Source organism: Pseudophryne corroboree, chromosome 4 (genome assembly GCF_028390025.1).
Source record: "Pseudophryne corroboree isolate aPseCor3 chromosome 4, aPseCor3.hap2, whole genome shotgun sequence".
Lineage (NCBI taxonomy): Eukaryota > Metazoa > Chordata > Amphibia > Anura > Myobatrachidae > Pseudophryne > Pseudophryne corroboree.
Window position 1 is genome coordinate 744,260,042 of NC_086447.1, and position 22,741 is coordinate 744,282,782.

At 41.3% G+C, this 22,741-nt stretch overlaps 1 protein-coding gene across 2 annotated transcripts in view; it reads right to left on the reverse strand.

Annotated features, from left to right (window-relative positions):
- The window catches only part of SYNDIG1 (synapse differentiation inducing 1), a 624,247-nt gene that overhangs the window by 77,591 nt on the left and 523,915 nt on the right, over positions 1 to 22,741 (reverse strand). Inside the window, exon 4 of one of the 2 annotated variants that reach the window (XM_063918134.1) lies at positions 467 to 2,485. The exons of the other annotated variant lie outside the window; for it this stretch is intronic. Coding sequence (XP_063774204.1) covers positions 2,414 to 2,485 — 72 coding nt within the window. The 3' untranslated portion in view covers positions 467 to 2,413. Of the gene's footprint in view, positions 1 to 466; positions 2,486 to 22,741 lie in introns of those variants that run through there. 2 annotated transcript variants of the gene reach the window in all.

Sequence of the window (22,741 nt, forward strand, 5' to 3'; positions counted from 1 at the left end):
CTATCCTCCTGATGAAGTTCTGCATGGTGAAACGTGTAGAGTGTGTACACATTTCAGTACTTATTATTCAACAGCAATGCAGATGAAGTAGGAGTATCTGGTGTGGTAATTTGCAGTGCTTTTTAAACTGCATCTTTACTAAATGCTTTCACTGACTTGTTATACATTTCCATTAAAGTGACCATTTATGAATGAAATTAAAGATTGCACTATTGTGCACCAAATTTCTTTTTTTGTAACATAATATAGGCCTTTTTTTCTATTATCTGACATTAATGTTGTAAACCATAGTCTGTCAGTAAATTATATATACAGTAAACTGGATTCTGATGCTTAGTACATCCTCAACATTTTATTACACTGCAGATGATATACAACAGAGAAGCAGAAATGTATTCAAACAATACAAGGAGGTGGATGATAAACAATTTTATTTATGTTTTATACAATATTTAAATCTGTTTATTTACAAATCGTTTCAGAATGCATTCAAGATTCAAGTAGGATCTTTAAACTTTGGGAGATTATATTGAACAACATTTTGATGCATTTAAGTTTAAGCCCAATTTGCAAAACTTTATTTCAGCTTACAGACATTGCAAATGAATATTAATACTATGTTGAACGTTATAACTTTTTTATGCAAAAATGTAAATTATGAAGACAATATCTACTTATTGTAGCTTATTTCATAACATAGGGGGTCATTCCGAGTTGTTCGCTCGTTATTTTTTTCTCGCAACGGAGCGATTAGTCGCGAATGCGCATGCGCAATGTCCGCAGTGCGACTGCGCCAAGTAAATTTGCTATGCAGTTAGGAATTTTACTCACGGCATTACGAGGTTTTTTCTTCGTTCTGGTGATCGTAATGTGATTGACAGGAAGTGGGTGTTTCTGGGCAGAAACTGGCCGTTTTATGGGAGTGTGTGAAAAAATGCTACCGTTTCTGGGAAAAACGCGGGAGTGGCTGGAGAAACGGAGGAGTGTCTGGGCGAACGCTGGGTGTGTTTGTGACGTCAAACCAGGAACGACAAGCACTGAACTGATCGCACTGGAAGAGTAAGTCTCGAGCTACTCAGAAACTGCACAGAGAAGTATTTTCGCAATATTGCGAATCTTTCGTTCGCAATTTTGATAAGCTAAGATTCACTCCCAGTAGGCGGCGGCTTAGCGTGTGCAAAGCTGCTAAAAGCAGCTTGCGAGCGAACAACTCGGAATGACCCCCATAGTGCTATGTGCACAAATTGCTATAAACCAAAGCAACCAATCACTTTAACCTTCATTTTCTAGAGTATACCACAAAAATGACAGCTATAATGTGGTTAATTCAAGTACAAATTAAACCATGGTATTAAATAAGCTGTAGCATAAGAAATTCTTGTCAACATTTTAGACATCCCCCTTAGAAGATCCCAGAGTGGAAGTCAAAGTGACAAGAGCAAGACCTGTCCTCGTCCCACTTACACTATCCCACTATGTGTCACTGTGCATTCAGCAATAGCAGGGAAATAATAAGGCTATTCTTATCAGTTCACATCACCAAAGCCCTGTCCAGTTTAGAACAAAGTGAGGTTCAGTAGATTCTGAAAGGAGTCTGGGATGGTTCCCCTAAGTTCTGGAGTCTCACAGACATTCCAGAAGAACAAACAAGCATGATGTAATGTTTTACTGTACAGTTGTCAATATCTGCTTTTAGTCGCTGATAAACTGAGTGGTTCACTTACAGTATAACCAAGAATTATAGCTTTAAACATGTCTTTTAGCACAGTAAGAGTGTTCTTTTGTAAACATATTAAGGTATGAAGGAATACATAATGCAAATCAGGTAAATAGACTATATACTATGCAGTTTTTGCTCACAATTCTGTTTATTAGATCAATAGGAATTTCCCAGTCCCATAGAGAACACCTGTTCCCTACACACAGCGGATGAATCATTTTATGGGCTGATTATGAAAATGCATCTTATTAATTCACAAAGAACCAATACTTTAGGAATATAGGGCATGATTTGTGATGTTCCTCAGACACCGGACCTAACGAAATGACAACTGCCAAATAAATTTAAGTACCTACATTCCAAATACTGAACCTGATAGAATCATAGACTATAAAAGTATTCATACATTCTATTCCATGTAAATCTACAGTTAAACATAACATAACATATTTACAAATGAGGAGGATTTAGTCCATATCTCCTGAATCAGATAGCAAAGTAAACTTCAACGAAATTTACATTGTAACGCGAGAGGGATTTTGTTCCCAGTCTTATACAGTATTACCTGCCTATTTTTACAACACAACCCAATTTAAAGCAATAAAGAGAAAGTTAAAAAAAAATTCATGCGAATATTAGGATAATTCACAAAATCCCACCATGCAATCCCATTGATCATGAACAGAGCTAGCTCTACACAATCAATAAGTTATTTTCTTTTTCTTGTTTCAGTAAAAGCATTTTTTCTGCCGATCCATCTTCTTTCTGTAAGAAAGAACAGAAAAAGAAAATGTATATATGAATAACCTAACACTCATTGTGACAATTTTGAATTGTTTTGAAATGTTTTACTAAATATTATAACCATAATACAACACTGTTATTGTGAGCTTTGCAAATTTATTTTTGGTTTACAACAGCAAAAGGAGCATTGCTCCCATAACACTAGTGAGAATACAGCATACTTATAACATGGTATGTAGTCAGGCGGTCAGGATCCCGGCAGCAGAATCCAGACAGTCACAATCCCGACTGATGCCAACGGTGAGTATTAGGGTTAAGGCTGGTTTAGGGTTAGGCAATAGGGTGATGGTTAGGGTTAGGCATAGGGTTACCACCTCTTCCCTTTAATTCTGGACACATATTAATTACACAGGTTCTATGGCTGATTAAAACCAGGTGAAATGGAGTTTTGAAGTCAGCCAGCCACAGAACCTGTGTAATTAATATGTGAGAAAAAAAGGCATTTGTTTCCCCCAGCACCCTGAATGATAACCGTAACCAGATATAAATTCCACATAATAATAGAATTCAGAGATCTTCGTTACACATATTTGCGCAAATGTGTGAATAAGCCCCAAAGCCGCATCATGGCGTCTCTGTATATTTGGGGTCCCTAGCGCTATATCTAGGTGCAGGGTGTGGCACCCCAAAACACCAGCATAAGCCAGAAAGCCCAGCGTAGCATACCAGTGAAAAAACTATAGTGTTAATAAATTAGTATTTTTCTTGCTTAGAAATACCCCTCCCTTTCGAGCACCTGAATGATATCACTAAGCTAATTGAGCATCTACCAATATATATGTTTGTTGTGAGAGGCAGAGAGGTTCCTGCATTAGGAGGAGGTGCAGGCCCTGACATGCCACATGGAGCATTATGTGGTTGCTCCAAGGTAGGTAGCTCTTAGCTTAGACATATTGTAGTAAGGAGCCATTATCATGTGGCTCCTTGCTGGTTAATCTTAGACCCAGATTGGGGTAATGAAGGTGTGAGGTGTGGTGCCTCTGGACTGGCTGAGTTGGATGGCCTTAGTGTGGCATACCTTTACATTCTATTAACACTTTTCACTTATTAATTTTTTAACACTATTTCTCTATTTTAATTGCATTTCATTTTTGTATCACTTTCTCTATAGCTTCGGCTTCCTAAATACTAATTTATTAACACTATAGTTTTTTCACTGGTATGCTACGCTGGGCTTTCTGGCTTATGCTGGTGTTTTGGGGTGCCACACCCTGCACCTAGATATAGCGCTAGGGACCCCAAATATACAGAGACGCCTTGATGCGGCTTTGGGGCTTATTCACACATTTGCGCAAATATGTGTAACGAAGATCTCTGAATTCTATTATTATGTGGAATTTATATCTGGTTACGGTTATCATTCAGGGTGCTGGGGGAAACAAATGCCTTTTTTTCTTGCTTAGAAATACCCCTCCCTTTCGAGCACCTGAATGATATCACTAAGCTAATTGAGCATCTACCAATATATATGTTTGTTGTGAGAGGCAGAGAGGTTCCTGCATTAGGAGGAGGTGCAGGCCCTGACATGCCACATGGAGCATTATGGGGTTGCTCCAAGGTAGGTAGCTCTTATCTTAGACATATTGTAGTAAGGAGCCATTATCATGTGGCTCCTTGCTGGTTAATCTTAGACCCAGATTGGGGTAATGGAGGTGTGAGGTGTGGTGCCTCTGGACTGGCTGAGTTGGATGGCCTTAGTGTGGCATACCTTTACATTCTATTAACACTTTTCATTTATTAATTTTTTAACACTATTTCTCTATTTTAATTGCATTTCATTTTTGTATCACTTTCTCTATAGCTTCGGCTTCCTAAATACTAATTTATTAACACTATAGTTTTTTCACTGGTATGCTACGCTGGGCTTTCTGGCTTATGCTGGTGTTTTGGGGTGCCACACCCTGCACCTAGATATAGCGCTAGGGACCCCAAATATACAGAGACGCCTTGATGCGGCTTTGGGGCTTATTCACACATTTGCGCAAATATGTGTAACGAAGATCTCTGAATTCTATTATTATGTGGAATTTATATCTGGTTACGGTTATCATTCAGGGTGCTGGGGGAAACAAATGCCTTTTTTTCTTGCTTAGAAATACCCCTCCCTTTCGAGCACCTGAATGATATCACTAAGCTAATTGAGCATCTACCAATATATATGTTTGTTGTGAGAGGCAGAGAGGTTCCTGCATTAGGAGGAGGTGCAGGCCCTGACATGCCACATGGAGCATTATGGGGTTGCTCCAAGGTAGGTAGCTCTTAGCTTAGACATATTGTAGTAAGGAGCCATTATCATGTGGCTCCTTGCTGGTTAATCTTAGACCCAGATTGAGGTAATGGAGGTGTGAGGTGTGGTGCCTCTGGACTGGCTGAGTTGGATGGCCTTAGTGTGGCATACCTTTACATTCTATTAACACTTTTCACTTATTAATTTTTTAATACTATTTCTCTATTTTAATTGCATTTCATTTTTGTATCACTTTCTCTATAGCTTCGGCTTCCTAAATACTAATTTATTAACACTATAGTTTTTTCACTGGTATGCTACGCTGGGCTTTCTGGCTTATGCTGGTGTTTTGGGGTGCCACACCCTGCACCTAGATATAGCGCTAGGGACCCCAAATATACAGAGACGCCTTGATGCGGCTTTGGGGCTTATTCACACATTTGCGCAAATATGTGTAACAAAGATCTCTGAATTCTATTATTATGTGGAATTTATATCTGGTTACGGTTATCATTCAGGGTGCTGGGGGAAACAAATGCCTTTTTTTCTTGCTTAGAAATACCCCTCCCTTTCGAGCACCTGAATGATATCACTAAGCTAATTGAGCATCTACCAATATATATGTTTGTTGTGAGAGGCAGCGAGGTTCCTGCATTAGGAGGAGGTGCAGGCCCTGACATGCCACATGGAGCATTATGGGGTTGCTCCAAGGTAGGCAGCTCTTAGCTTAGACATATTGTAGTAAGGAGCCATTATCATGTGGCTCCTTGCTGGTTAATCTTAGACCCAGATTGGGGTAATGGAGGTGTGAGGTGTGGTGCCTCTGGACTGGCTGAGTTGGATGGTCTTAGTGTGGCATACCTTTACATTCTATTAACACTTTTCACTTATTAATTTTTTAACACTATTTCTCTATTTTAATTGCATTTCATTTTTGTATCACTTTCTCTATAGCTTCGGCTTCCTAAATACTAATTTATTAACACTATAGTTTTTTCACTGGTATGCTACGCTGGGCTTTCTGGCTTATGCTGGTGTTTTGGGGTGCCACACCCTGCACCTAGATATAGCGCTAGGGACCCCAAATATACAGAGACGCCTTGATGCGGCTTTGGGGCTTATTCACATATTTGCGCAAATATGTGTAACGAAGATCTCTGAATTCTATTATTATGTGGAATTTATATCTGGTTACGGTTATCATTCAGGGTGCTGGGGGAAACAAATGCCTTTTTTTCTTGCTTAGAAATACCCCTCCCTTTCGAGCACCTGAATGATATCACTAAGCTAGTTGAGCATCTACCAATATATATGTTTGTTGTGAGAGGCAGAGAGGTTCCTGCATTAGGAGGAGGTGCAGGCCCTGACGTGCCACATGGAGCATTATGGGGTTGCTCCAAGGTAGGTAGCTCTTAGCTTAGACATATTGTAGTAAGGAGCCATTATCATGTGGCTCCTTGCTGGTTAATCTTAGACCCAGATTGAGGTAATGGAGGTGTGAGGTGTGGTGCCTCTGGACTGGCTGAGTTGGATGGCCTTAGTGTGGCATACCTTTACATTCTATTAACACTTTTCACTTATTAATTTTTTAACACTATTTCTCTATTTTAATTGCATTTCATTTTTGTATCACTTTCTCTATAGCTTCGGCTTCCTAAATACTAATTTATTAACACTATAGTTTTTTCACTGGTATGCTACGCTGGGCTTTCTGGCTTATGCTGGTGTTTTGGGGTGCCACACCCTGCACCTAGATATAGCGCTAGGGACCCCAAATATAGAGACGCCTTGATGCGGCTTTGGGGCTTATTCACACATTTGCGCAAATATGTGTAACGAAGATCTCTGAATTCTATTATTATGTGGAATTTATATCTGGTTACGGTTATCATTCAGGGTGCTGGGGGAAACAAATGCCTTTTTTTTCTTGCTTAGAAATACCCCTCCCTTTCGAGCACCTGAATGATATCACTAAGCTAATTGAGCATCTACCAATATATATGTAATTAATATGTGTCCAGAATTAAAGGGATGAGGTGGTAACCCTAGTTAGGCTGCTGGAGGGGACGGTAACGGTTAGGCTGCAGGAGGGGATGGTAACGGTTAGGCTGCTGAAAGAGACAGTTAGGGTTAGACTACTTAAGGGGACAGTCAGGGTAAGGCTGCTGAGGGTACTGTAAAGGTTAGGCTGCTGAAGGGGACGGTTAGGGTTAGGCTGCTGAAGGGGACGGTTAGGCTGCTGAAGGGACGGTTAGGGAAAGGCTGCTGAAGGGGACAGTTAGGGTTAGGCTGCTGAAGGGGACGGTTATGATGCTGAAGGGGACGGTTAGGGTAGGGCTGCTGAGGGGGACGGTTAGGGTTAGGCTGCTGAAGGGGACGGTTAGGGTTAGGCTGCTGAAAGGGATGGTTAGGGCTAGGCTGCAGGATGGCTCGGTTAGGTTTAATGTAAGAGTCCTACAGAAATTTGTTGAAATTGTGACCGTCTGGATACTGCTACTGGGATTCTGACTGTCAGGATCCTGACCATCAGGATATCGTACCCAACCTATATAATACTACAGTGTCAATCCAATTAGTCGTAAAGGGGGAGAGTTGCCACATCAACGGCATTGAAACGCCGGCAGCTGCACCACAACTCACCCCCCTTGCAGCCCAATCTCATCTCGGAGCTGTGGACAAAAATCTGCGAGACCAGTGGTGCCATAAGTGCAACTTACTCATGCCTTCCGTGAACTCGCAGCTAATTGTGTTGAGCCCTAAAAGGGAAACTGTCAGGAATCCTCACTATTAATTGTGTTGTATTAAAATAGAGATAAATAAATCTCTGCCATTGCCTTGGTCTTCCCCAATCACATCACAGCATAAAGCAGTTTTCCATTATACACTAAGCCCCGCCTCCAACTGATGTCATTCTTAATTAAGAGTAATATTATTAAGCAAAGGCTCTTGCAAGCCGCTACTCCCCGGCAATCACAAAGCATGTTTTGCTTTTAATATCGTTGCCATTTTAAATTTCAGGCTTAAAACATCCTGAGAAGTGGTGCATGCAAAAGACGCCACTTAAATGAGAGACTGCTTAGATCACAATTAGATCTAATAGAGGCACTGGATTTCTGACCCCTCTCACAGTTCTTTTACAGCATTATGACCCAAAAACACAGTGCATCCGGAAAGTATTCACAGCGCTTGACTTTTTCCACATTTTGTTATGTTGCAGCCTTATTCCAAAATGGAATAAATTAATTTTTTCCCTCAAAATTCTACACACAATACTCCATAATGACAACGTAAAAAAAAAGTGTTTTTTTTTTTTTTAGATTTTTGTATATTTATTAAAAATAAAAAAAGAAGAAATCACATGTACATAAGTATTCACATCCTTTGCCATGAAGCTCAAAATTGAGCTCAGGTGCATCCTATTTCCACTGATCATCCTTGAGATGTTCCTACAGCTTAATTGGAGTTAACCTGTGGTAAACTCAGTTGTATGGACATGATTTGGAAAGGCACACAACTGTTTATATAAGGTCCCACACTTGACAGTGCATGTCTGAGCACAAACCAAGCATGAAGTAATTGGAATTGTCTGTAGACCTCCGAGACAGGATTGTCTCGAGGCACAAATCTGAGGAAGGGTACAGAAAAATATCTGCTGCTTTGAAGGTCACAATGAGCACAGTAGTCTCACCATCCATAAATGGAAGAAGTTCGGAACCACCAGGACTATTCCTAAAGCTGGCCAGCCATCTAAACTGAGTGATCGGGGGAGAAGGGCACTAGTCAGGGAGGTGACCAAGAACACGATGGTCAAACTGTCAGAACTACAGCATTCCTCTGTGGAAAGAGGAGAACATTCCAGAAGGACAACGATCTCTGCAACAATCCACCAATCAGGCCTGCATGGTAGAGTGGCCAGACGGAAGCCACTCTTTAGTAAAAAGCACATGGCAGCCCGCCTGGAGTTTGCCAAAATGCATCTGAAGGACTCTCAGACCATGAGAAAAAAAATTCTCTGGTCTGATGAGACAAAGATTGAACTCTTTGGTGTGAATGCCATGCGGCATGTTTGGAGGAAACAAGGCACCGCTCATCACCAGGCCAAAACCATCCCTACAGTGAAGCATGGTGGTGGCAGCATCATGCTCTGGTGATGCTTTTCAGCTGCAGTAACTGGGAGACTAGTCAGAATAGAGGAAAAGATGAATGCAGCAATGTACAGAGACATCCTGGATGAAAACCTGCTCCAGAGCGCTCTTGACCTCAGACTGGGACGACGATTCATCGTTCAGTAGGACAACGACTCTAAGCACACAGCCAAGATAGCAAAGGAGTGGCTTCAGGACAACTCAATGTCCTTGAGTTGCCCAGCCAGAGCCCAGACTTGAATCCGATTGAACATCTTTGGAGAGATCTGAAAATGGCTGCGCAGTGACGATTCCCATCCAACCTGATGGAGCTTAAGAGGTGCTGCAAAGAGGAATGGGCGAAACTGCCCAAAGATAGGTGTGCCAAGTTTGTGGCACCGGATTCAAAAAGACTAGAGGCTGTAGTTGCTGCCAAAGGTGCATCAACAAAGTATTGAGCAAAGGCTGTGAATACTTATGTACATGTGATTTTTTAAGCTTTTTATTTTTAATAAATTTGCAAAAATCTGAAAAAAAACTTTTTTCACGTTGTCATTATGGGGTAATGTGTGTAGAATTTTGAGGGAAAAAAATGAATGTATCCATTTTGGAATAAAGCTGTAACATAACAAAATGTGGAAAAAGTGCTGTGAATACTTTCTGGATGCACTGTACTTGCTGGTTAATTGGCTGCTGACAAACATGTAAAGGTGGGCCCGATCCTTGAGTGTCTAACTCGTCTATTTGGGATATAGCCACAACCAGCTTGGCATGTTTTGCACAGATACAAATGAGTGCGTTGCAGCTTCACTGTGGGAAGGAGGAGAAGGGGCAGTTGCCCCACTTCTCTAGCTGACCCCGGCACTCTCAGGGCTCCCCAGACAGGCCTGGACATGGGTAATTTGTACTCATGCCATCTCCCTCTAAGCTTCCGTGACTCATATGAAAAGAAAAAAATCCTTATAGCTCCCTTTTATTATGTTCCTTCTGTTGAAATATAACTAAAACCTAGCAGGATGTATTATAATGACAGCCTTCCCGACAGTGAAATGTTCTGTGCCGTGAGACAGGCGATGCATATGCAAAAAGAGCACAGTTCACCTTTTTAAAGTTTAATAAACAAATATATTTTACATATAAAACAATGCAGTATACCTAATGTGCAAAACTGCAGCTATCCTCATACAGGGGGTCATTCCGAGTTGATCGCTAGCTAAAAATGTTCGCTGCGCTGCGATTAAGGTAAAAACCGGCACTTCTGCGCATGCGTATGCGGCGCAGTGTGCACGCGCAAAGTACTTTCACAACGGCCGATGTATTTTTACATAAGGTCTAGCGAAGCATTTCAGTCGCACTGCTGGCCGCAGAGTGATTGACAGGAAGAGGGCGTTTCTAGATGTCAACTGGCCGTTTTCAGGGAGTGTTCGAAAAAACGCAGGCATGCCAGGAAAAATGCAGGCGTGCCAGGAAAAACGCAGGCGTGGCTGGGCTGAACGCAGGGCGTGTTCGTGACGTCAAAACAGGAACTGAATAGTCTGAAGTGATCACAAGCTAGGAGTAGGTCTGGAGCTACTCAGAAACAGAAGAATATTTTTTTGTAGCCTCTCTGCGATCCTTTCGTTCGCACTTCTGCTAAGCTAAGATACACTCCCAGAGGGCGGCGGCTTAGCGTTTGCACGGCTGCTAAAAGCAGCTAGCGAGCGAACAACTCGGAACGACCTCCACTATTCTGTATTGTTTGGCAGTTCTATCACACTAATTGCACCAATCATGTGTCAGACAAGATTGTGACAGCTTTATTTTAAATAAGGATTTTACAATAAACTGAATTTTGTCCAAAGTTATGTTATTTAACTTATATAAAAGACCATTATGAAAGAATTTTGTCTTATTTGACAAAGCGCAAAACATGATATATAATTTTTACATGGGCAAACGGCATGCTTGTTTGCTCTTCTGGAAATCAAAAAGAACTCTTAGGGAGCATCCAATTAGATGCGATGAAACATAGAGTGCGAAAAACAGAAATTTTTTTAAATTAATTTTACGGGTTATCCAATTAGATCTCCAATAAAAAAAACAAAATTAGTGCGATAACGAGACAGGTTTAGTGAAACCTGTGTGTTTCGCTGTTACAGACCCGAACAAAAGCCACCACTTATTAGGAATTTTGTTTCACCTGTCTCAAAATCCCAGATAAGCTGTGGCGACCCCTCCAAGCAGTGCCCCATGCCCGCCGTAGCAGCAGCCGGGGATGGCAGAGAGGGCACCTGGAAGTCAGCGATCAGCCCCATCACCCGCATACACCTCTCCTTCCCTGCCCCGGGAGCCCCGTCCATGCGGGGATCATGTGATGGGGAGCCGGAGCTGTCTTGGGAGTCAGAGCTGTCAGGAGCCGGAGCTGTCAGAGAGCCGGAGCTGTCTGGGAAGCCGATGCCCAGTGCTGAGGCAGGTGATAAAATTCCCAATAAGCCGAGGCTCGTGCCGGCTTATCGGGCTAATAGGATAGCCCCGAGGTGGTATCATTATACCTTGGGTAATTGGCTATTCCCCTACGTGTACATACATTGTATGCGATATTACAAGTGATATCGCTCATTTTCACCCTTCTGAGCAATAATTGTGACCTGCTCCCTACTATGTTATGAAGCAAATCATGGCACTGTGCAGCGTTGGGTCTGCAGGATGATGCAAATTGCATTTGTCCCCTGGACTTCAAAAATGCAAAAAGAAAGTAAAAATGTCATCAAGTCTGTGAATGTACAGATCCTCAGAATAACTGAAAGTATTATTTTTCTCTATATGTTGTAAGTGCAGCTGTGATGTGCAGTCAGGGTAGGCAGGGGATGTCAGAGCCTCACTTGTCGTCATACTCCAGTAAACGGATTAGAATAATACAAAGAAGATATTTATATTATATTATTCATATCATCTTTGTATTATTACAATCATTGTTATAGTCAAAAATAACCACCAAATCATATACGATAATGTGTGTGTAATTCTGGCTCTGATACTAGCTGATGCCTCCCAAGCCATTGACCTTACTGCACCTCACTGAACTGCAGTATATTCCTTTCTAAACAAATGTAATTATATTAGCACTTTTTAAAATCATATTGATAAGCAATGTATATAGATTTAGATTTCTGCTAAGAAAACAACAGTCCGTATAGCCATGCCTTCCAACTTTTGCCCCACCTGGTCTGGGACCCTCTACGTGCTGGAGGGGGCATGGCATCAGCTGAGTGGGCATAGTCTCACGACACGGCACTATACTCAGCATGTTGAGGGCGTGCCAGGTCTCCCCGAGAAGCTGGGCAGCCCCAGGCTCACCTCCCTGCACTGAGCAGATACAATGCGCATGCGCACAGCACCTATTCAGGAGATCACTCACTGCTTTGCAGAGCAGCTGGTGATCAAAGCCTCCCTAACTCCCCCCCCCCCCCTCGACAGGACACTGCAGCACGCAGATGGGACAGTGTCCAAATAGCAGTACTGTCCCACTGGAATCGGGACAGTTTGGAGGTATGATATAGCCATTACGTAATTAGTATTTCATAAGGTATTAAATACAAGAAATGTCATGTAGTATAAAATGTAACATAACACGGCAGATATGATAAATATCTATAGGATCCAAACAATAACAATTATGGTTTACATTATATACAGTATATACAGTATATATATATATATATATATATATATATATATATATTTTAATTACTGTACTCTCAATAGTTTAGCCATTAAATTGTCTTCTAATGTTGGATCATTTCATTATGTTTCTGTTTGCGGACTCATTAAGCAAATACTGTGTCAAATGTGTTTCCCAAAATGTAATACAGTATAAAAGAAAAACACTGAAATACATTTCTGCCTCCACTTTCAGAGAATTGATCTTTGCAGATGAATGGAAATGAGTTAGTGCTTGTATACTGTGCTTTGTGAGTCTCTGTAGGTGAACATCTCCTGCTCTAATCCCAAAGAGGCTTCAGCTTCGTGGTGACTTCACTCATTGGGTGGAATTCAAATGTTTGAAAAGTCGGTTTGGTGTCTGTTTTTTCCTGTCTATTAGATAGGCATAAACAGACACCTAACTGACTTTTCAAACAATTGAATACCCCCCATTAAGTCTACCCGTTATTCTGGAAACTAGCCAAAGCTGTCTATCTCTGGGTGGTTTTTACTTTAGAAACTGGATCCAATTTAGTCTAGATCATAACAGACTTATCACTGGCTTACATATGGTAAGTGCTGCATATTTTATAGTAAGAAATTATACCATCGACCAAAAATAGCAAGGGGTAAATGTAATAGCCTGTGAGACGCAGGCATCAACGTGATTCTGGTGCCTCAGCCTTTTTTTTTTTTTTTAAAGTGACAATAATTTCAAAGGTTTTGCCTCTTAAATGATTTACACTTTAAAAAGACAGGTAGACTCACCGGAATCACGCTGATCTTGCAGGCTAATACATTTCCCCTCAAGTTTTGGTACTTCTGTGGCTGAAGCTTTCATACTTATTTTAAAGCTTGACACTTAAACATCAGATATCAGCCACAATCAAATCATCATTCTTTCACCTGAGGAACATAGCCAGAATCAAGCACTTAATTCCCTCAGATGGTCTGCCAAAAGTCATCCATGCATTTGTATCATCTCGATTAGACTACTGTAGTGCCCTCTACCTTGGTCTCTCAGCAATAGAATTGCACCGCTTGCAGCTGGTGCAAAACACAGCTGCCAGGCTTTTACCCGACCAGCCCCGTTCTAGCCACATAAGACACTTCACCTTCACTGGTTGCCTGTAAGATGGCGAATCATCTTCAAGATTGGCTTACTGAGTTTCAAAGCATTACATGACCAGGGCCCAAGGTACCTGAAGCAGCTTCTGACCCCATACTGCCCCACTCGATTACTGCGATCTGTAGATGAAGGACTTTTAGCAGTACCTAGAATCTGCCGTAATTCATCTGGGGGTCGAACTTTTTTACTCATGCGGATCCGACTCTATGGAACTCACTTCCCCGCACAGTGCGAGAGGCCCCAACTATAGAATCCTTCAAAAGTAGACTCAAGACTTTCCTGTTTACTCAAGCGTTTCCATAATGTACCTTTAGTATCTTCATGCTTCTAATTTTATTAAAAGCTTTTCTGTGCTTCATTATTTTCTGTACTATATTATGCTATGTAGCTGTTAAGCGCCTCGAGTCCTATTGGAGAAAGAGCGCTATACAAATAAAATTATTATTATTATTATTATTATTATTATTATTAAAGAGGTTCTTCCAACTTTATATCCTGCCGGGACTGCTGGATAGAGCTAAGTGTTTTTGACATTGGGCTGGCAGCCTCCAGGAGGGGGCACACTGTTTTGCAGCCCTTCTTAGAGCAAAAGGACAGTGCTGATCTGTCCAGGGATGGCATTTACTATAGCAGGTTGGTCCCATGCTCATGAGAACATCAGACTGCATGTGATACATGATGCCAAACATTGCCTAGCATTGACACAATTTGACAAGTGCTAGAGATGTGTCCTTATACACAATTGCTGCGGTCACACCAAACAGTCCCGTGTGATACTGCTTGAACATGGCAACTTTTTTGCATCTTTTACGCCCAAAAGTTGAATTGACTAATGAACACTGGGAGACTGTACTGATTTATTTGATATGCAACACTTATTTATCTGTGTGCGGCCGAGTCTGCATCTGTATACAAAATGCTACAATCCAGCTTCTGGGGATTTTGTCCATGCCAAGTTCCACTGTGCTACGTATACAGACTCGGTCACACACAGATATACAAGTGTCACATATCAAATCAGTCATTGCAGGGGGATGCAGTTAATTTGTCGGCAGTCGGAATCCCGGCTCACAGGGGCTATTTCTACTTGTGGGTGTCCACGACACCCATAGGGTGGGAAGACAACCAAGCCCATTGCATGGCGTGCACAGTGAGCCTGCAAGGGGACTCTTTGCGCTCGCCTGGATGCCGGCATACTGATGGCCGGGTTGCTGCTGTCGGTATATGGGATGTACTTAGCATCGCATCCATTATGCAGTACATCCCCCCACTTACCACATACATACTAATCGTATATGTACTTACTCTATTAATGCAATTAGTATCACAAAGGACAGTTCTCCCAATAAGAACTGTCCTTTGAAGTGTGGACTTCCAGGTTTAGGACCCAGAAGTCCCTCTTCGCATATGCAGAGTTGCGCAGCACCCGTAGGGGGGTGCTGGAAGGGAGTTGTGAAAAGAAGCCCATAGTCTTCTATTGGGTAGCGCCACCCAAAGATGTGTTAACCACTAGCTCCAAGCTCCAGAATGTGATGAATAAATGGTACATAGGGAAATACAATAAAAATCCCCAAAATTGAAATTTCAGGGTTTTTATTGCATTTTAGACTTCAGTACATCCTGCCCTGTATATAATGAGTTAAAAGTTAAAATGTTATAACCTAAAAAAAATAAACAAATTCACAGTACTGTATGTCAGTGATGCAAATATAGCTTTCTTCATTTTATTGCTTGGCAGTTAATTATGAGATACTGTATATGTAATGCCAATAGAAAAATTAAATATAAGCAAAAATAATGTACTCTAGCAAAATAGCTAACTTTTCAGGTATTAAAACTCTATATGGAACAATAAATACATTTATTTATACCTCGTGGATAAATTAAGTCATGCAGGGTCTCCAATATCCATCTTCTTTCTTGCGCTCCGTTTTCAAGTTTCTCACTTCTTGCTGAAGATGCAAAATTCTAAAAATGAGAGGCTGCTGTCTACATGAGGTATGTACCGGAGGAAAGACAGGAAAAATTGCCTCCTCAATGCAGACGCAAATGCAATTGAAACTTTTCAATGTATCCATCGTGTAAGATCTCAGGTGCTTTCATAAAAATGCACAAACAGTATACAATATTTATATTTATTGCACAATCTGTACCATCAGAAATGCAGTCTGTTTTGTAAGAATCCTTTACATTGTACTTTTACTTGAAGTATATCTTATTAATATTTTTATATGTATTATTATAGAGCAGTTACGAAACTTTTATTATTACCCAGTTGCTATCATTTTTCTGCCTTTACAGTATGGGGGGGGGGGGGGCATTTATTTAATCTTAGATAAAGTACCAACCAATCAGCTAATAACTGACATTTTTCAAACACAGCCTGTTAAAAACCAACAGTTAAATCAATGGTTCCCAAACTTTTTTTTGAGTCACGGCACCCTAATGCATCAGAATTTTTTTCACAGCACCCCTGGGCCAATAGTTTCTTATCGAGAAACTCAGAAAAATATATGAAATTCAGTAAATTGTGTTTATATGTCATTCTTAGGGTCAGTTGTGTGGTGAGGGACAGGGGTCACTTCTGTCTGTCCACATATGTTATAACGGACAGTCACTGGCGCTGGTTTTGCCTATTACATTGACTATAAATAATTTGAATTGGTCCTGGACCATCAACTCAGGGCTCCCCTGCAAGTATCCCGAGGCACCCCAGTGAGACGCGGCACACAGTTTGAGAACCACTGAGTTAAGTGGTGATTGGCTAGAACTTTATCTCTCGCCAAGTTTTGATAAATATCCCCCTATGTTCATATACATAAAGTTTTTTTTATTTTGTTCATGATGTATTGCAATGAATCTGCATTAGGTAAGATAATGAAGATAGAGAGGAATGTTGAAATAGGTCTGTTAACGTTTAATTTTATAAATGTTATAAATGAAAAGTATGACAAATTTAATAAGGGAAAATTTTAGAACTGCTAAAAATGGTTACAATTATTAATTGAACCCACTATGATTTCTATTACTTAAACCAATAACATCAGTCTTATCATACTCCTTTCAAAATTAAAGTGGCAGCTTTAGTGAATAACAATCGTCACACACCATACCTATTATGGCACAACATTCATGTTTGCTATTGTAACACAATTTTCTCTTACAGAAAGTGACAATTTATTTTAATAATATTGGATTAAAGCCACTTCATTTCAAACATTTCACAATGGAAAATAGTTTGAGCCAAGTTTATTGGCAATGTTTAATCTACTGTAGGAATGTTAGACATGCCTGATCTACTGTATATAGAACCCAAAATGGCAAATTTGTTATCTCATTTTATGAATTGAGGTGACTACCTTTCTGCTCCACAGGAGGATTCTGTCCTCCCTGAGCTCGCCTTAGGACACCTGCATTATGGTTTGACAGGTGTACCGCACCAGTCAAACTCCCCACCTGCCACTGTAATAATAATAATAATAATCCAAGTCCCAAAAATACAATCAATATATATAAGTAAAGAGCTTTTATTTATGAACTAAGTTTAAAACAATGCTGGATGACCAAGATTATCTTTGCCAAAAGTAATAATGAATTAACTTAATATCTTTACACATATATAGCGCAATAAATTAAAAGATAAAATTATCTACATAGTGATATTTTGTTTGTACAGCTCATAAATAATATAGTAGATAGTATCTATAAAACACGAGCTATCTATTTCAAATATTTTTGGCATTATATTATTCAGTATTAGCTTTAATTAATACATATTAGAATTGCATCTGTGGTCATTATATATTTTTTGAAAGGTTAATTTGCCATTTATATTTAAGATTACATAGAGAAAAACTAGTTTGTAAAGAACAAACTTTAATTTAAATATTTGCACTAAATAAATAGATGACTGCTAAATGAAGCCTAAATGATTTGAATTATACCTTAATGAGGATCCCAAGCTGGTTCCTTGCAAAGTTTGAATTGAGCATTTCATTAAGTTTCTTACATTTTTGATATTTCGAGAACCTGAGGACCACATAAGTGAAATGACATTTGTGACCTCCTCTCTCACCATAGCCAGAGATATATTCTGTACAATTATGTACCAGAAAAACTGAGACAGCCACCCACTCTCATTACATGTCACCACACCCATGCATTAAATGGTATATTCTGCAACAGAAGTACTATATAAAGGCAGATATCTCTGAAATACGTTGTCGTATAATTTGCAGTGAAGATGGCAGCGTATCACAATCTAAGGGACTTTGAATGAGTCTTGATAGTAGGTGCCAGAAAGATGACATGAAATTTGTATTCTCACGTGCAACACTTTTAAGGGTGTACCGCGAATGCACAACATCAGGGAAGACATCCAGCTACTGCGGCTGACGAAGAACTTTGGACAATTGTAGACAGCGTCATCTGACACTCAATGTAACAACCGACCAGCGTACGACATTGCCGTAGAAAACAGCTAAATTTAATACTTGGGCCACAAATAACATCAGCGTTCGCACAGGAACCAAAGGTCACATTGCTGACTCCACGGCACAAGGCCCTGATACAAGTACAGTAAATATTTTACTTTCAATTTATCCCTACTTAAGGCTCACAAGATTAAACACACTGGCATATTTATAATGGGTGCAGTATGTGTGGTGCACACGAGCCCCCGCATACCCTCTCCACCCATTTTTTTCAATACTTTACCTCCGAAGTCCGCCATCAGCAGCAGCGCTGCAGAAATCACAATGAAAATAGCACAGCGGTCATTTTACTGGCATTTTGCGCATGCGCAGTATGGAAATCTCTAGGAAAATGTCCGCCGCGTAATTTTCCCAGAGACCTGCGCATGCGCACTAGACTCTGGGACAGAGCTAGGGTCCCCTAGTGCCCTAGTGCCCAGAACTAGCTCTGCTGGCTAGAGAGGAGGGGGTCAAGATGGAGCTTGCACACAGGCCTAGATGCGCCTCTGGTTAAACAATTTCAATATTCTAAGAAAATAAAGATTTAAATAGTCTGAAAGGAACAATATATAGTTTGGTTTGATTTTTGTTTTGTGGAACATATGAAAAGGAGTGACAGTTATTTTTCCTCAGGGTCGTGATTAGGTCCGATTCATGGTGATACTAAACTAATATTTTACCCTAGAGTAAAATACCTGTGAAATCTCTATATTTAGCGCCTCTCCTGTCCATCTGCCTTACACAGCCAACCAGCAGCTGTGACTACAAAGAATAAAAATCTTGTTTATCCCAAGGCATGTATATATTCCTATGGGAGATAGACTGCAACAACTAAATATTGTTCGTAATCGTAATTCAAACTTATGTCCGTATATGTACCTATAAACAGTGCAAATGATCTACAGTATATCGAGCTTAGAGAACTTACAGATCAGTTTAATATCTGTGTGTACATTTATGTATGCTCTTTTTATTAAATGTAAACTGATACTTTCAATGGTTTCAGTATGGTATCCCGGCTCACAGGATGCCGGCAGTCAGAATATCGTCACCGGCATCCCGATAGTGTAAATCCCGACAGGGGGAGGTAAGATTGTTCCCCCCTCTCCCCTACCCCTTCCTTTCTGCAGCCTAACTCTAACCTACCCCCTTAGCGCCTAACTTCCCCATGGTGGTGCCTAAACCTAGCCCCCCCTTCACCACAGCCTAACCCTCCTCGCTTAGTGCCCCCCTGGTGGTTCATAACCCTCAGCCCCCCTCCCCACAGCCTAAACCTAACCTACCCCCCCCCCCCCCGTGCAGCCTAACCATACCCCCCCCTCCCCCCACTCGTCCCGGGTGGTGCTTAAACCTAACCATCACCCCATGCCCTAACATGCCCGATATACTTACAGTCAGGATGCCGGCTGTCGGGATGCCAGCTGTCGCGATTGCGGAGTCAGTCTCCTGACCCTGTTGTGATTCCAGCATCAGCATTCTGATGACTGTTGAGATTCCGGTTAGAGATGAGCGGGTTCGGTTTCTTTGAATCCGAACCCGCACGAACTTCACTTTTTTTTTCACGGGTCCGAGCGACTCGGATCTTCCCGCCTTGCTCGGTTAACCCGAGCGCGCCCGAACGTCATCATGACGCTGTCGGATTCTCGCGAGACTCGGATTCTATATAAGGAGCCGCGCGTCGCCGCCATTTTCACACGTGCATTGAGATTGATAGGGAGAGGACGTGGCTGGCGTCCTCTCCATTAGAATAGATTAGAAGAGAGAGAGAGAGAGAGAGATTGTGCAGACAGAGTTTACCACAGTGACCAGTGCAGTTGTTGTTAAGTTAACTTTTATTTAATATATCCGTTCTCTGCTATATCCGTTCTCTGCCTGAAAAAAACGATACACAGCAGTCACACAGTGTGACTCAGTCTGTGTGCACTCAGCTCAGCCCAGTGTGCTGCACATCAATGTATAAAAGCTTATAATAATTGTGGGGGAGACTGGGGAGCACTGCAGGTTGTTATAGCAGGAGCCAGGAGTACATAATATTATATTAATTTAAAATTAAACAGTGCACACTTTTGCTGCAGGAGTGCCACTGCCAGTGTGACTAGTGGTGACCAGTGCCTGACCACCAGTATAGTAGTATATTGTTGTATACTATCTCTTTATCAACCAGTCTATATTAGCAGCAGACACAGTACAGTGCGGTAGTTCACGGCTGTGGCTACCTCTGTGTCGGCAGTCGGCACTCGGCAGGCAGTCCGTCCATCCATAATTGTATAATTATATACCACCTAACCGTGGTATTTTTTTTTCTTTCTTTATACCGTCGTCATAGTCATACTAGTTGTTACGAGTATACTACTATCTCTTTATCAACCAGTGTACAGTGCGGTAGTTCACGGCTGTGGCTACCTCTGTGTCGGCAGTCGGCAGGCAGTCCGTCCATCCATAATTGTATTATTATAATATATACCACCTAACCGTGGTTTTTTTTTCATTCTTTATACCGTCATAGTGTCATACTAGTTGTTACGAGTATACTACTATCTCTTTATCAACCAGTGTACAGTGCGGTAGTTCACGGCTGTGGCTACCTCTGTGTCGGCAGTCGGCAGGCAGTCCGTCCATCCATAATTGTATTATAATATATACCACCTAACCGTGGTTTTTTTTTTCATTCTTTATACCGTCATAGTGTCATACTAGTTGTTACGAGTATACTACTATCTCTTTATCAACCAGTGTACAGTGCGGTAGTTCACGGCTGTGGCTACCTCTGTGTCGGCAGTCGGCAGGCAGTCCGTCCATCCATAATTGTATTATAATATATACCACCTAACCGTGGTTTTTTTTCATTCTTTATACCGTCATAGTCAGTCATACTAGTTGTTACGAGTATACTACTATCTCTTTATCAACCAGTGTACAGTGCGGTAGTTCACGGCTGTGGCTACCTCTGTGTCGGCACTCGGCAGGCAGTCCGTCCATCCATAATTGTATTATAATATATACCACCTAACCGTGGTTTTTTTTTCATTCTTTATACCGTCATAGTGTCATACTAGTTGTTACGAGTATACTACTATCTCTTTATCAACCAGTGTACAGTGCGGTAGTTCACGGCTGTGGCTACCTCTGTGTCGGCAGTCGGCAGGCAGTCCGTCCATCCATAATTGTATTATAATATATACCACCTAACCGTGGTTTTTTTTTCATTCTTTATACCGTCATAGTGTCATACTAGTTGTTACGAGTATACTACTATCTCTTTATCAACCAGTGTACAGTGCGGTAGTTCACGGCTGTGGCTACCTCTGTGTCGGCAGTCGGCAGGCAGTCCGTCCATCCATAATTGTATTATAATATATACCACCTAACCGTGGTTTTTTTTTCATTCTTTATACCGTCATAGTCAGTCATACTAGTTGTTACGAGTATACTACTATCTCTTTATCAACCAGTGTACAGTGCGGTAGTTCACGGCTGTGGCTACCTCTGTGTCGGAACTCGGCAGGCAGTCCGTCCATCCATAATTGTATTACAATATATACCACCTAACCGTGGTTTTTTTTTTCATTCTTTATACCGTCATAGTCAGTCATACTAGTTGTTACGAGTATACTACTATCTCTTTATCAACCAGTGTACAGTGCGGTAGTTCACGGCTGTGGCTACCTCTGTGTCGGAACTCGGCAGGCAGTCCGTCCATCCATAATTGTATTACAATATATACCACCTAACCGTGGTTTTTTTTTCATTCTTTATACCGTCATAGTCAGTCATACTAGTTGTTACGAGTATACTACTATCTCTTTATCAACCAGTGTACAGTGCGGTAGTTCACGGCTGTGGCTACCTCTGTGTCGGAACTCGGCAGGCAGTCCGTCCATCCATAATTGTATTATTATAATATATACCACCTAACCGTGGTTTTTTTTTCATTCTTTATACCGTCATAGTGTCATACTAGTTGTTACGAGTATACTACTATCTCTTTATCAACCAGTGTACAGTGCGGTAGTTCACGGCTGTGGCTACCTCTGTGTCGGCACTCGGCAGGCAGTCCGTCCATCCATAATTGTATTACAATATATACCACCTAACCGTGGTTTTTTTATACCACCTAACCGTGGCAGTCCGTCCATAATTGTATACTAGTATCCAATCCATCCATCTCCATTGTTTACCTGAGGTGCCTTTTAGTTCTGCCTATAAAATATGGAGAACAAAAAAGTTGAGGTTCCAAAATTAGGGAAAGATCAAGATCCACTTCCACCTCGTGCTGAAGCTGCTGCCACTAGTCATGGCCGAGACGATGAAATGCCAGCAACGTCGTCTGCCAAGGCCGATGCCCAATGTCATAGTACAGAGCATGTCAAATCCAAAACACCAAATATCAGAAAAAAAAGGACTCCAAAACCTAAAATAAAATTGTCGGAGGAGAAGCGTAAACTTGCCAATATGCCATTTACCACACGGAGTGGCAAGGAACGGCTGAGGCCCTGGCCTATGTTCATGGCTAGTGGTTCAGCTTCACATGAGGATGGAAGCACTCAGCCTCTCGCTAGAAAACTGAAAAGACTCAAGCTGGCA